The sequence below is a fragment of the Oreochromis aureus genome, linkage group 10 (genome assembly GCF_013358895.1).
Source record: "Oreochromis aureus strain Israel breed Guangdong linkage group 10, ZZ_aureus, whole genome shotgun sequence".
NCBI lineage: Eukaryota > Metazoa > Chordata > Actinopteri > Cichliformes > Cichlidae > Oreochromis > Oreochromis aureus.
Genome location: NC_052951.1, coordinates 3,515,906 through 3,530,367, shown reverse-complemented (window position 1 = coordinate 3,530,367; position 14,462 = coordinate 3,515,906). Strand labels below are relative to the sequence as shown.

The following is a 14,462-nucleotide window of genomic DNA, read 5'->3' as shown; positions in this document are numbered from 1 at the left end:
ACTAGCATGATCCTACAATGATATGCACAACAGTCAAAACTCACTGGTTTTATTATTCCTTACTGTTTCACTATTAACATAATATTTGGTTTAAAAATCTGTAGTTTTGGTATGTAATGTTTTGTAATGTGTCATATCATAATCACAGAGTTGATTTGGGAATTTTCTATCTGTGTTGATCCTCTCCTCAGTCATGTCATCCTAAATATAACTATTACTGAGTCATCAGCTCAAGGAAGTAGTTGCTTAACACACCCACTCTACGATACTTCCACTCCACAGCCTATATAACACCAGACTTCAATGTACGCACACAAGTCAAAACAGTGAAGAAGTATGAGGTCTCTCATTGGGTGTATTCTGTTCAGTCTGGCGACTGCAGTTCTCTCTGTGCCGCTTTCTGAAGTTTCTATGGAAGATGAAAGTTTTGCAAAGGTATGTATATGTTTCCTTTGCTTGTCCCATAATTGTAACACAAGTCCTAGGACTATGGGGTATTAAGAATATTGTTCAGATCTCACGTTCTTTGACAGAACTACCTGAAGAAATTCTTCAACCTCACAGAGGAGGAGGGTCCAGCTGTCAGAAGGGGCATCAGCCCACTGAACAAGAAGCTGGCTGAGATGCAGAGATTCTTTGGTCTCAAGATCACCGGGTCTCTGGATGCTGACACTTTGGCCATGATGAAGAAGCCCCGCTGTGGGGTTCCCGATGAACAGGTCGCTCGTTTCTCCATCTTTGGAAATAACTTCAAATGGCAGAAACGCAGCCTCACATACAGGTGAATGATCTAAAGACACAACATAACACACAAGATGAGAAAATGTGACCACACTAATGATTTTCTTGAATATTTCTTTGTCCTGCAGGATAGAGAACTACACACCTGACATGTCTGTGGCAGAGGTGGATTACTCCATAGACAAAGCTCTGCAGGTGTGGGCCAAAGTCACTCCACTGAAGTTCCAAAGGATCTACAGCGGCATTGCTGATATTATGATCTCTTTTGTTCGCTGGGGTGAGTGCAAATTTTTTTCAGCAATGGAAGATGCACTCAGATAACATCATTATTAAAAATATGAGTCTAAAACAATAGAAAATAGAGTATGGATAGGTCACTCAGAATCAGAATACCCTAAGGAAATGATGTACTTATACACACAATACCTCTAATCGGCATAATATTGTATTACATGGAGTTATATATGTTTTAGATTGACTGTTTGAATCCACTAGGAGATAACTATTTACCAAATGTTTCATGTCAATGTATGCACAAAAAGGTTTGTAAATTTTGGCTTGTTTGCCTTATTTAACAGAACATGGTGATTATAATTCCTTTGATGGGCCCGGTAAGACTCTCGCCCACGCCTTTGCTCCCGGTGATGGTCTTGGAGGGGATGCCCATTTTGACGATGATGAATTTTTCACGTTCCGCTCAAACCGTGGTGAGGTTTTCATTTATCATTTTTCCTTTTTGACCTTTATGTGCTGTGATTTTAGAAAATAACTGCATTGTCGCACTGAGTCCTGTAACCAACCTGCCATTATGTGTTTTTGGCTTCAGGCGTCGTCCTCTTCATTGTCGCCGCCCATGAGTTTGGTCACTCTCTGGGCTTAGCTCACTCCAGTGTCCCTGGTGCCCTAATGTACCCAACGTACTCATACAGAAACCCTGACACCTTTGTTCTGCCTCAGGATGATGTTAGGGGCATTCAGTACCTCTATGGTGAGTACTGAGGGTCTGAATATTGCTTTGGTATTGCTGCTCATTTTGACCTTTGGTGGATTGTGAAGCAGGGGTTCCCAAAACGTATCTTTTAAATTCTAGGTTCAAACTCTAGGAAGGATCCCTCTGTGGATGATCCCAAACCTCCCACTACTCCTGATGTCTGTGATTCTACCATGGTATTGGATGCTGTCACAACCCACAGAGGAGAGATTATCTTCTTCAAAGACAGGTTTCAGACATGCTCCGCAGCAGAGTGCTAAAACATCTAAATCCACAGCGTAGTAATGATGATTGCTTGATGGCTCATGTTTGCCTCTATTTATTATCAGCTTCTTGTGGCGTAGCTACCCTCAGAGCCAGACTCCACAGCAAAGCCTCATCAGAAGCTTGTGGCCTAGTGCCCCTGTGGACATCGATGCTGCGTATGAGAACCGACAGTTAGACACAGTGTTTCTGTTCAAAGGTACTGCTTTCTCCTTATCTATGTAAGAAACACATTCCATATTTTAGAATCTAACTTAAGCGTTTTCAATCATTTTCTACAGGTCGCAAAGTGTGGGCCTTCACTGGCAACCAGCCCGTGCGGGGCTACCCTAAAACACTAACTGCTTTTGGTCTGCCAAAAGCAGTGAGGAAAGTCGATGCTGCCCTTCATGATGTAAACTCTGGCAAAACCCTCTTCTTTGTAGGCAACAGTTACTTCAGGTGAGTTGAAAGTTTACCAGTTCCCATTTTCACTATGAGCTACTCTATACTATTAACGTTAACTGGATCAATCTATGTTCTGTTTTTCTTCAGTTATGATGAGTCCAGAAAGACTATGGAGCAGGGATATCCCAGACTGGTGAATCAGGCCTTTACAGGCCTGACCAGAAGAGTTACGGCAGCTTTCCAGCACAAAGGTGAGTGGTCCTCACTGCTAACCTGAAATTAGAGATTTTAAAAAAATGTCTTGCCAGACTAAAAGTCATTCACTGTCATACTTTATAATGAGTCTAAAAACATAACCTCCCCGAAACAACAGTTAAGTATTAAGTACTGAGCTTAGAGACAGTAGTAAGTGGATTTTTTTGGCAAAGTCTGCTGGCTGTATTTATGCTTTAAGCTAAGCTAACCTTCTTTTAGTTTAGTATAACCAACACATGAAAGCAGTGGCCTCATCTATATCGTGGAATTAAGACAATGTATTATTTTCGTGAACCATTTCTTTAACTAGTATTTAGACTAACACTAAGCCATTGTTCTGCAGGTTTTACTTACATTTACAGTGGACCCTACATGTATGAGTACGACTTGGGGACTGGGACACTGCACCGTGTGTTGAGGAACAGTTACTTCCTGCGCTGCACGAACTCCTAGACGATTCGGTCTTTGTTTTTACAGTATGTAGTAATTGTGCAAACTAAGACAAAAATCTGTCAAATCTGTAAACAAAGCGTACAGTATTATTCAAGTACTTCACTGAAAATTTTTAAACTGCACTTTTCTCAATTTCTTTTTAAATATATAATAAAAGTGGGGCTTAAGGAATCAGTACTATGATCTATAAATATATGATCTACACATCCTTGCCTCTGCTAAATTATTTTGATCCCAGATGGACACGAAATTGAACCACAGACCAAGTAGTATTATGTTAAAGGGGGATTGAATACTGGCAGGTTAGTAGCATTGTGCTATAGCGGCAGAAGGTATGAGATTGATGAGCACTGCGTTAAGTAATTTTGAGAATATTTTATTGACCTTCTAAATGCAGCTTCAAATGTATTTTCTAAACGTGTTTTGTTGTAATTGCTCAAATGACTTCATTTTAAAAGGAGAATTCACTAATAAATACACTAAATGACTTCCTTGTCTTTAGACTGTTGTTTCTTAACTATGATATGAAAAATGACTGTATGAATTTTAAATAACTGATGGTTACATGTCTTATTTATGTAAAAGCTGAACTGTTTAAAAACATCTGATACTTTTTGGTTATTACACCCAATATAAATAATACATTCTCACACAATATTATAAATACATAACATGGCTTCTTGGCATAACAATACATCTGTACGGAGCAGAATGTCACGGTCCTGGGTCATTGATTCAGTGCTTTGTGTTTATGGACTTCTTGACTAATCATTATGATGTTTCTAGAGTGACTCATATTTATTAGTTTAGTTTTTCTTGTTGGAAAAAGAAGAAAAAACAACCTCTGCTTACCACACAGCCAGACCCTGACACAGAAATGCTGAAATGTTGACAAAGTGTGTACATAGACACCCACCCACCCACCCACCCACCCACACACACACACACACACACACACACACACACACACACACACACACACACACACACACCTGCTACCTGATGAAATACCCTGATGTCCTGCTTCAAGGCTTTTCAAACTGAATTAAACATGTTCTTGTTGATGAAGTGAACATGCATGAACATGACGTAAATTCTTTTACACGCAGATCTAAGGAATATATCTCCCCCTATAGACACACACACACACATTCCTGTTGTTCTGAATAGGCCTGTTCAGACATTTGCAGGAATGCTTTATTGTAATGGTGGTCTTATTCACTGGCACTGCATATTTCCATAAAAAAATATGCAACTAGCTCATTATAAGCATTTAAAGTCTTTTGCACAGCATGAAAACATAGCTGCGAATCATGTTAATAATCTGACCTATGCTGAAGGTAAGCTTGTGCTCCATATTATAGTGAATACTTGCATTATAATTCTTCAAATGATGAGATAATGATCAGCTTGCAGTGCAGGGAATTATGTGCCATTTTGCATGAAAATACTTTTGCATATTTCCAAATATGCTGACAACGTATTAACTGACTCATTGCACTCTCTAACCTAGTCTGAAATAGTTAGTACCAGCAATTAAACTATACATTTTAAATTGTTATTATTTTAAGGGAAATATTAACTTAACCAAAGATACAATGGCATAAATTAGACCTCCCTCTTCTTTGATTTCTTCTTTGTACTTTCTTGCCAGACAAAAAATGCATACTGGAAGCAAGGAAACAAAACATAAGGAGTGAGGCGATGAGTGAAAACACAACAAAGAACAGAGAGGGAGAAAGATGCAGGCAATATATACAGACACAAGATAAAAACGGAAGAGGGAACAGGTGGGAAAACAGCTGACACTAGTGAAACTGAACGTAATACATATGATGAGGGACTATCAAAATAAAACAGAAAACCAACACTGAGACACAGACTGAGACATACCAACTTGACACAGACAAAAAGGAAGACAGAGACAGGATACAGAGGGACCAGTCAGACATGGGGACATGCTTGGGGAAACAGAAGATAAATAGACTACAGAGGACAAAATATATGACGAGAGAAAATAGCAATGCACTTGTAATACACACACCCCAGACTTAAATACAAGAACCCAAACCTCACACAAAACTCAAAATACTAACTCAAAGTCCCTGGACCATGAGAGAATCAATTTATATTCTACAGCCATTATGTTGTACGATCAACATTTTCTTCATTAAGCAGAAAAGTTTCCTATTGGCACTTAAATGAATAAACAATAAACAGGAACCTGTGAAATACTGTAAAATAAAATATTTATTTATAATTTTTTTTAAAAATTATCAACGTACATGTGATTATTGTGTGTTGATCGTAAAATATATATATAACCCAATATATTTTATTTAAGCAATGCGCGTTGGATGTTGTGGATGAAACTACAATAACTACAATGCTTAGCCAATGATGACGTAGGAAGCACACCTCCTCCTGTGATTGGCTGATGCGTTTATTCGTGCGCTACTGAAGGTGAAGCGTTAGTCAGTTCTGTGTCTCAGTCCAAAATGTCATCCAATGGACTTTTAACCATGCACGCTCAAATCTGTAAACGTCTGGTAAGTGATGGGGTGTGAAATTGTCAGCTTAGGTTTGTGGTCATGTTGTTGTAAGGCACAGGAAGGCTAGGCTGGCAGCACAGGGCCCTGGTTAACTTCAAGTAGCTGTGCTAACCTTTCTCTGTGTGTGTGAGTAGCGTCCTTGGCAAGTTAAAGTAATGCAAACACCTGAAAACATACTGTACTTGTAGCTGGTTGGTCAGAGTACTTTAAAGAAGCAGTAGTAGTATGCTTTACTGGCTTCAATACATTCGACGGTGTACCAGAAAGGACTAGTTGATACCAAAACAGGCTAGTTACAGCAGCAGCTGCAGCTAGCTTAGTTAGAACTCAAAGCGCCCGCAAAGAGTACCATTGAAACTCTAGCTCCTGTCACTTCATTAGGCAGCTGATATTACCTGAATACCTGCCTTTATTATCATATCCAACATATTTTTCACGGTGACAGTTTTATTCTAGAGCTTGATTCTAACGTGTGATGTTCGGGTCTGTGGGACACCTTTTCATTGTTTAGTAAACGTAAAGTTATTCAGATTTATCATTATTTCAACAACGGCTAATTTTCTGTGAAGAACATATAAAATAACCCATTTTTAATGATCTCGCACTGTAATCGTGCTTGACACGTTTCGCCCCAGTTATGACAGATGGCTTAGCTGCTGCTTCTGGACAGGTTGTTTGTTTGTTTGTTTGTTTTTTCCCCGGGATGGAGTCATGTGCGCTGGTGCTTGTAATTATTAAGTCAATGTTTTTAATCAAGACAAACGGGCACGTGCACATGTAAGAAAATTAATACGAGATCTCTCATTGTTATTTATGCTGTGGATTGTGGAGACTAATATAGAGTATTCATTCACTAAAACACCAGAAAGTGTAATTGAATAATATGATTTTACTGGAATTATTACTTGCTTATGCAAGTTTTTCTACTTTTAACAGAAAATTATATTTGCTGCATCAAGTGGCTTCACACACAGTTTAACATCCTGCGCATTCAGAAACTCATCATTTTGACTGTGGTAATGAAACCAATAAAAATTAAAGAATTGTTGTGCTATTACTATAAAATGATATTATTTGTTACTAGTTGTTAATAATTGTCATTACAAATGAGTCCCTGCCCTCAACAAACAAAGAAAAACTTCTCTTTCTTTTTTTATTCCCACTAATTCTCTCGGTGTAAATGTGTCATAGCAAACAGGAGAGCTGCATGTAGATGCAATTTCAGTCTAATCCAAACCGCAGACTCAGACTGACACGTTGCAAAAGTTCAGGAGCAACCTCTTAACTGTGTTGTGTTTGCTTAGATTCAAAAAGGTATCTAAAACATCAGAGCTGCTTCCAGCTTTGTTTGGCAGTGTGGAACAAACCTGATGATGGAAAGTGTCAGACTACTAAAACATCAACTAAACACATCCAAACTCTTTTTTTTTTTTTTTTTTTTACAAAGCTGAGGAGGTGACTTGGAGGGAAAAAACCAGGCCAACTCAGTCTGAAAGCTGAAAACCTGTGTGGCTGTCACAATCAATATAGCCCTCGTTTGTCAGTATGTTTAATTCTATAAATTGGTTTAAGTGAAGTACTCTGCTCTTTACAGTCACAGCTTGTTGTCTTGTTGTCTCAATGTTTTTCTTTCCCTGTTTGTGTGGGATTTAGCCACAATAGCACATACTGTTATCATAATTATCAATAGCCTGATATAACAAGTGCCCTTATTTAGACTTGTGCAGCACCTGCCTGTGTTATTGTTTCACAAAATAGGATTATGAGAATGTGACAATAGTTAAAAGTGGCCAGCAGATGTCACGGTGGAGACGGGTGTCAGAAAGTTTTAAAGCCTCAATACATTTGAACGTTTTAGTGTTTCACAAAACCTCACCTTGCCCGTTTCTACTACGTGGTGTTCTTTTATTGTGTGTCTGTGTATGTGTGCGTACATGTGTATTTTGTGTTTCTGCTCCTGCTTTTTCCAAACAAGGTTCAAACATTTCAGTCACCTTCATCTGCCTGTTCCCGCGTTCTTGTAATTCTCCATATCGTTGAAAGGATTCTCTGATTGGGGAATTTCAGGACTTTTAGACAAGAGAGAAAATTTGGAAGATAACAGATAGGAAGAGTTTTCAGAACATGAGTCATTTTGCCTTTATTGGATAGAACAGTGCAGAACGTAGACATCAGGGCAGGGCGAGAGTGAAGGGGTATAACACACAATAAATGATCTGGGGCTCTAAATTCCGTACGTTGGTCACTTCCTCAGCCAGGTGAGCTAAAGCAGCACCATCAGTTTGACACTGAACACCTGCTCTAAAGCAAACTCCTGGATATCAAAAATTATGAGACTGAATAGTGTCCTCGCCCAAGAGTGAGCCATTCAGCTTGGCTGGTAGCATGGTGCAACCAGGGCCAAGACAAATGGTGGTCCATCTTGTGGAGGGCATCAAAGCTGATTTTTACTCTTCATCCTAGATCCCATCTACAAATGTACCAGTGTCAGTTGATGTTCCCTGATTTGATCCGTAGCAACAGAAAGACAAGCTGCAATGTGTGTGTCAGAGGTGGACAGCAAGTAGTACATATGTAACACACACTGTTGTATAGGCTAGCACAAAAAGGCTGCTTGTAGATGAACTGTCAGTCTGTTGAAAGATATAAATGTCAGTAGTGATGACAGTTTGCTGCCTTTTATATTTGATTCATTTTTCTATTTCTATTACATTTTATGACCAAAAATCAAACAGCATTTTATTCATAAATGGGCTTCAATAGACGTAAATGACCAAATATTAACCATATATATGGTCTGTATTACTTGGACTTGGGGTAAAATAAACATCTGTTAAGTACTGTTAGATACATTGTTATGGTTGTATTGGATAAAAAAATCCCCTAAATGTGTTGGGTCCATCAGACCCACAAATTCTGTTGGACTAACAAAGGTCAGACACCTGTCATAGGCATTATATCAGCTGAATACTTATGTTCACTTATTATTTATAACATTTATGATCTTGTCACTGTAGGTTCACAAGTATCTGTCGAGAACCTACACATCTCATCCTTCCCTCAATGTAAGTACTATCACTGAGAGCCTGCACTGACAGTTAATCATCTGTAGAGCGCAATAACATATATACACTAAATGTATGGTCTTAGGAAGTCGTCATTGTCAGCGCAGTCCGCACTCCAATGGGATCCTTCAAAGGCAGCCTAGCTTCAGTTCCAGCCACCAAACTGGGCTCTATTGCCATCAAGGGGGCCATTGACAAAGCAGGTATGTTCGGCCACTTCACTTTCACTGCTTGGAGGGATCCACTTTCCTCTGTTGCTAGATCAACATCAGCTGGTGCTGTGTCCAAACAATAGGTTGAGTATCTGTCTCTCACGAGTGGGAACAGGGCTGCATCGAAACTGAGGTAGCTGTGCACGTTCAGTACGTTGCCTTTGTGTCTAGGAATTGCTCCGGAAGAAGTGAAGGAAGTCTACATGGGCAATGTGCTTCAGGCTGGCGAAGGACAGGCCCCCACACGACAGGCCTTGCTTGGAGCAGGTATGACCACTCAGTTATATTTAACCCACAATATTGATACATCTGTGCTGCCTTGAGGGATATTTTTGAGTCTGCAATATGAAGTATTCCCAATTTCTTGAGCTAAACACTGTTTTTTGAATATTATCTGTTGTTGACATTGGAGGCAAATTTGCTGCAGTTTCAAATGTGCATCCAAGCAGAATCCAGAGCTTGTGAGAAGATGTCTTCATCTAATTTCTGTTTTAGTAAGAATGATGTCTCTGATTGCCTCTACAGGACTGACCCTCAGCACACCAGCAACAACCATCAACAAAGTCTGTGCCTCTGGAATGAAGTCCATCATGATGGCAGCTCAGAGTCTAATGTGTGGACACCAGGTATTATCAGCATTAAATATGCAAGGTGTAACAAAACACGGAGTGCAGATTCTTCTCAAATATTGCATCTTTTGCTGTCATGCTAGTACTCCATCACAGATGTGATCCTGATAAATGCATAAATGCATGTGTTTATCAGGACTGAAAGAAACTTTTGTTTATAATGGGCTATTCCGGCTTTGTAATGCAAATTACTCTGACTATAGTTCTACATGTGTGACTTAGGATGTGATGGTGGCAGGAGGCATGGAGAGCATGTCCAATGTACCTTATGTCATGGCAAGAGAGACCCCATCCTACGGAGGAGTGAGGATGGAAGACCTCATTGTGAAGGACGGACTCACTGATGTCTACAACAAATTCCACATGGTGATCCTCATGTTCTACTTAATGTTGGAAAATTATAAGGCCTGTATGCATTTAGAGCATTATAATATTGTTGCTCTCTTACAGGGTAACTGTGCAGAAAACACAGCCAAGAACTGCAAAATCAGCAGAGAGGAGCAGGATGCGTACGCCATCAACTCTTATAGCCGCAGCAGAGCAGCGCATGAGGCCGGTGTGCTGGCAAAGGAGATAGTACCTGTTACTATTCCCCAGAAAGGTACAGGAAGATGGGAATACCATGTTTATCTTGGCCCAGTGACTTTAATTAGTGTTATTGCATAGCTAATGTTGTTGATGGGGTTTTGCAGGCAAACCTGATGTGGTGGTGTCTGAGGATGAGGAGTGGAGACGGGTCGACTTCAGCAAAGTCCCCAAACTGAGGGCTGTGTTCCAGAAAGAGAACGGTAACGATGAGTTATAGAGCAACCCGAAGCTGTGCGAAGCAGCCACATTCTTCTTGCACTTTAACACTAATTAAAATAAAACAAAAAGATTAAAAATTCGATTTTCTTTATTGTTTTTAAATAAGAAGTGTAACATCAGACAAATACAGTGCGTACTGGGCGTGATCAAAATGCTGTGGGAATCAGGTGTGTTTTATAGATAGACTCACACATAAATATGTTTTTATTAAAATAACTTAAAATATTTTATACAAGTTGTTCTGCTGCTACAAGAAATGTTAATAACAGTAATGTGGTTGCTCATCTGTGCGTTATTAAAGGTGTAATTTATTTTGATGCGTCTCTTGTTGTTTTTTTTATTTTGCTGTTTTCAGGCACGGTGACAGCAGCCAATGCCAGCACACTGAACGACGGAGCTGCAGCTCTTGTTTTAATGACAGCAGATGCAGCAAAAAGACTCAGTGTGACTCCACTGGCCAGGGTTGTTTGTAAGTTTTTCGTGGACGCTTGCTTCATGGAGAGCTTTATTGTTGGCTTGTTCTTGGTTCGCACTCACAAGGTGAAGAAGGAGGCAGTGCCAGTCGATACTGCTGGATAAAAACAAAAAGACAGTGTAAAACCCCAACAATTACCTGACACCATATGATCAAGTATTTGGTGACAGTGGGGAAAGAAAAACATTTAACAGGAAGAAACCTCTGGCAGAACCACATTGACTGCTCTCTTTTTTTTTATGCTTTTCTCAGAGCATTTAAAATCACAAGAAAACAGCAAATAAGTTTAAGCACTGATATTCGTTAGAGGCGTCGTTAAAAGAGCGTTATTGCAAACCCAAAGGCCGAATGGCTCCAAATAGTTGGACCTTTATAAAGTGAAAAGAACTGGGTGGATGCTGACTTGATACATTTGACCATCATTTGTTCCAGTGGTATCTGTCCAACTATCTTCATTAAAGTAGCAAAAATCTGTCATAAAAAATCTTCTGTTGTAAAACCGTTAGCTGGCTTTGTTGAGTTGATGGTTTTCACTGCAGCCATTTGAATCTGACACCAGTTCTTCAGCATTTGTTTATATCAAGTGGTAAAATGAACTACTTTTGAAATGAAACTGTTTCCTGCGTAGAATATCTTTGGATGACTTTTGGTTGCCAAACAGTTCATATATATCTGTACATTCTCTGATTTCTTTTACACAGCTTTTGCCGATGCTGCAGTTGCACCCATTGATTTCCCCATTGCTCCTGCATTTGCTGTACCAAAGGTGGGTTATGAGCATGTAGTCTGGCACTTACATTTTCTAATAATGTTGCAACAATGGGGCAACAATGACACAACCCCCAAAAACACGCCACCAACAGTTTTTCCCTCCTCATCTTTTCTATTTTTTCACTAGTTTGATGAGACTAGTCCTCTATTAGGCCAGTCTCTGTATCACCTTATGCTTTTAGTAGTATGAGGCAATACTTGGACCCTACAGAGGTTGCACAGGTAGACCAACTCTGACAGGATGACACATCGACATCTGCCATTGACAGAAGGCTTTCTGTGTCTCCCAGCACAATTTCAAGAGCATGGAGATTCAAACAGACAGGCAGTTACTTTAGGATAGCTGGACTGGGCCGTAGAAGGTCCTTAAAGCATCATCAGGACTGGTATCTGCCCCTGTGTGCAAGGAGCAATAAGATGAGGACTGCCAGAGCACATCAACAACTCGTGTAGGTCACTAAAGAACCCAGAATAGCATCTAAAGAACTGCAGGCCTCACTTGTTCCAGTCAAGATTACATAATTCAAGAATAAGAATAAGCCTGAACAAAAATGGGAGAGTTCTAAGGAGGAAACCACTGCTGACCAAAATGAACACAAACTCCCATTTTTCAAAAAACTATCTTGATGATTTGGGAAAATATTCTGTGGACTTGGGAGACAAAAGGTGAACAAAGAATTCCTCCCAGTCCAATCTGAAAGGCTCATCGTCAGTTATCACAAATGCTTGATCGTGCTTCTTGCTGCAAAGGGTGACACAACAACACAATGACATTATCATTTGGAAACTGCATGTCGTATTTACCTGGGTTATATTTGTTTTGTGATTACTAAAGATTGTTCATATTTATATTTTTAGGTTAAATTCAAAGTATGTACAAAAGCATAATATAATAATTATTTAGACCCGTGTCTGTGTGTCTGTCAGGTGCTGGATGCAGCGGGGCTGAAGAACGATGATATTGCCATGTGGGAGATCAATGAGGCCTTTAGCGTGGTTGTGCTGGCTAACATCAAGATGCTGAACATCGACCCAGCAAAAGTCAACATTAACGGGGGAGCTGTGTCACTGGGACACCCCATTGGGTAGGTGACACAACAAAATGTTACAACTTGGCTTTAACTCATCTGGTTCTTCTCAAAAGTATTTTTTTCTAGTAAATATGTTTACATTTGTCTGAAATATTCAGACGTGGCCCATAATATTGCAAACAATACATCATAACTGTTTCTCTTTGCAAACAAGAAACCTGGCAAGTAAGACGTGTCACAGCCCTGCTAACGTTTTTGGCTTTGTCAGAGTTAATTATTTAACTGGAGCAATGCTTAACCACAGGTGTGTGCATATTCTCTAAGCACTGACCTTAGCAATTGAGACTTTGTTGACTATGCTTAAAAAGCCAGCTCTGTGCCAACAAACCACTTAATTTAAATTAACTCTACAAATTCTGCAAAGAAGTGTGCTCAAATGTCCAGTCTGAATCATTCTAGAAGCTTGTCGATGGCTACCAAAAGTGCCATGGCCGAGATTAACTTGCTAAGAGACATTTAACCAATATAAATAGGTGTGTATGTATATATTTGAGCCTGTATATATAGTATTAAACATGTATAGATGAGAGAAAATCCAAAATAAATTCAAACCTGTTTACCCAATTTATTGAAAGTCATTAAAGAAAATCTCCGAAAAATCATTCCACTCTGGAAAAAGAACAGTCCAAATTAATCATTCCCGAAATGACTATTCATGGCAGGCTCAGCCTACGCTTGAAGCCGCCAAGGTGTTCGATGGCGGGGCTGACGTGATGCCACTGTTATGAATGAAATTTGCCACAATCCAATAACTCCAGCCATACTGACCTTGTCCATTTAACATCTTTATTGCATTCCATCGGTTGTATTTGTTGTTCGACAGTTCTCTTTATCCAACGTCATTTATCATAAATCACAACAGCACAGCGGTCACAAACTGTTTGCTTTTTCTGACCAAACAACATCTGACACTAATTACGTGTGCCTACCTTAAATACAGTCCCATAAACACACCATACTGTAAAACACAAAATGTGACCCCGACTGGCACACATAAGGTAACAACACAAAACATGGCTCCTACACCCACGAATGAAATGATAAAGAAAATAAATTCTATTAATGTAATTTACAACCATATGCTTTATTTGAATGCATATTGTGCATTTGAATTTGTTAAATTCTTAACTGTTACTGGTGACATGAGCCTAATCATGACATACAAATCTTCTGGAATCGGCGCTGCTTCATCAGTCAGCATGTGTATCACTCAAAGCACTGAGACGGCAGGCACTGTGAGAATGTTTGATTTCTGTGCACTTTTGTAGTACGCCATGGCTTTTTAAAACTACAGTGGAAAAGAAAGTGAATAATATTGCCCTCCATTTCTCTTTCCTCTGTCAGGATGTCTGGTGCAAGAATTGTGGGTCACATGGTGCACAACCTGAAGTCTGGTCAGTACGGGCTGGCGGGCATCTGCAATGGAGGTGGTGGAGCTTCTTCTGTTCTGATCCAGAAGCTGTAAGGAGACCTGGCAAGAAGCTTCTGTTCCTTTGAGTTTGTTGAACTGTGCAGTGACTGTCTGCTGGTTCCAAAGGACTCTCACATCTATAAGCTCCTGTTAATTGTGAAGAAAGAATCTGTTACGTTAATGTCAGCGGCCTTAGCAAACAGCAACACGGGATTCCTGTGACATCATGACTCCAGTGTATAAAACACTCCTCTTGCTTGAGAACACGTCTTGTGCAAAAAATAGAGTAACATTTAACTCTGGTTAAATAAATAGTTTTTTGAAAGCACTGACTTGTTATTGGTCTGTTGTGAGCGTG

The 14,462-nt window shown here is 39.7% G+C and overlaps 2 protein-coding genes across 2 annotated transcripts; both read left to right on the top strand.

Moving 5' to 3' along the window:
* Window positions 1-317: 317 nt before the first annotated feature.
* LOC116332799 (collagenase 3-like) lies at window positions 318-3,578 on the top strand. The gene is made up of 10 exons (XM_039618295.1): window positions 318-435; window positions 534-781; window positions 870-1,018; window positions 1,320-1,448; window positions 1,568-1,729; window positions 1,832-1,961; window positions 2,062-2,195; window positions 2,278-2,437; window positions 2,531-2,634; window positions 2,982-3,578. Exons 1-10 carry the CDS (start codon window positions 337-339, stop codon window positions 3,089-3,091), a joined length of 1,425 nt encoding a protein of 474 aa, XP_039474229.1. The 5' UTR covers window positions 318-336; the 3' UTR covers window positions 3,092-3,578.
* Window positions 3,579-5,506: 1,928 nt separating this feature from the next.
* On the top strand, window positions 5,507-14,432 carry acat1 (acetyl-CoA acetyltransferase 1). The gene is made up of 12 exons (XM_031755861.2): window positions 5,507-5,640; window positions 8,661-8,708; window positions 8,794-8,911; window positions 9,092-9,187; window positions 9,446-9,546; window positions 9,772-9,915; window positions 10,000-10,150; window positions 10,242-10,337; window positions 10,712-10,825; window positions 11,533-11,597; window positions 12,530-12,687; window positions 14,038-14,432. Exons 1-12 carry the CDS (start codon window positions 5,590-5,592, stop codon window positions 14,156-14,158), a joined length of 1,263 nt encoding a protein of 420 aa, XP_031611721.1. The 5' UTR covers window positions 5,507-5,589; the 3' UTR covers window positions 14,159-14,432.
* Window positions 14,433-14,462: the final 30 nt, after the last annotated feature.

What these genes read in the sequence shown, in the direction of transcription:
- acat1 (XM_031755861.2), top strand. Translation starts at nt 5,590, where the DNA reads ATGTCATCCAATGGACTTTTAACCATGCACGCTCAAATCTGTAAACGT. An exon ending in CATCTCATCCTTCCCTCAAT is followed by an intron (nt 8,709 to 8,793) that starts GTAAGTACTATC and finishes GTATGGTCTTAG; the next exon opens with GAAGTCGTCATTGTCAGCGC. An exon ending in GGGGGCCATTGACAAAGCAG is followed by an intron (nt 8,912 to 9,091) that starts GTATGTTCGGCC and finishes CTTTGTGTCTAG; the next exon opens with GAATTGCTCCGGAAGAAGTG.
- LOC116332799 (XM_039618295.1), top strand. Translation starts at nt 337, where the DNA reads ATGAGGTCTCTCATTGGGTGTATTCTGTTCAGTCTGGCGACTGCAGTT. An exon ending in AAACGCAGCCTCACATACAG is followed by an intron (nt 782 to 869) that starts GTGAATGATCTA and finishes TTTGTCCTGCAG; the next exon opens with GATAGAGAACTACACACCTG. An exon ending in CACAGTGTTTCTGTTCAAAG is followed by an intron (nt 2,196 to 2,277) that starts GTACTGCTTTCT and finishes CATTTTCTACAG; the next exon opens with GTCGCAAAGTGTGGGCCTTC.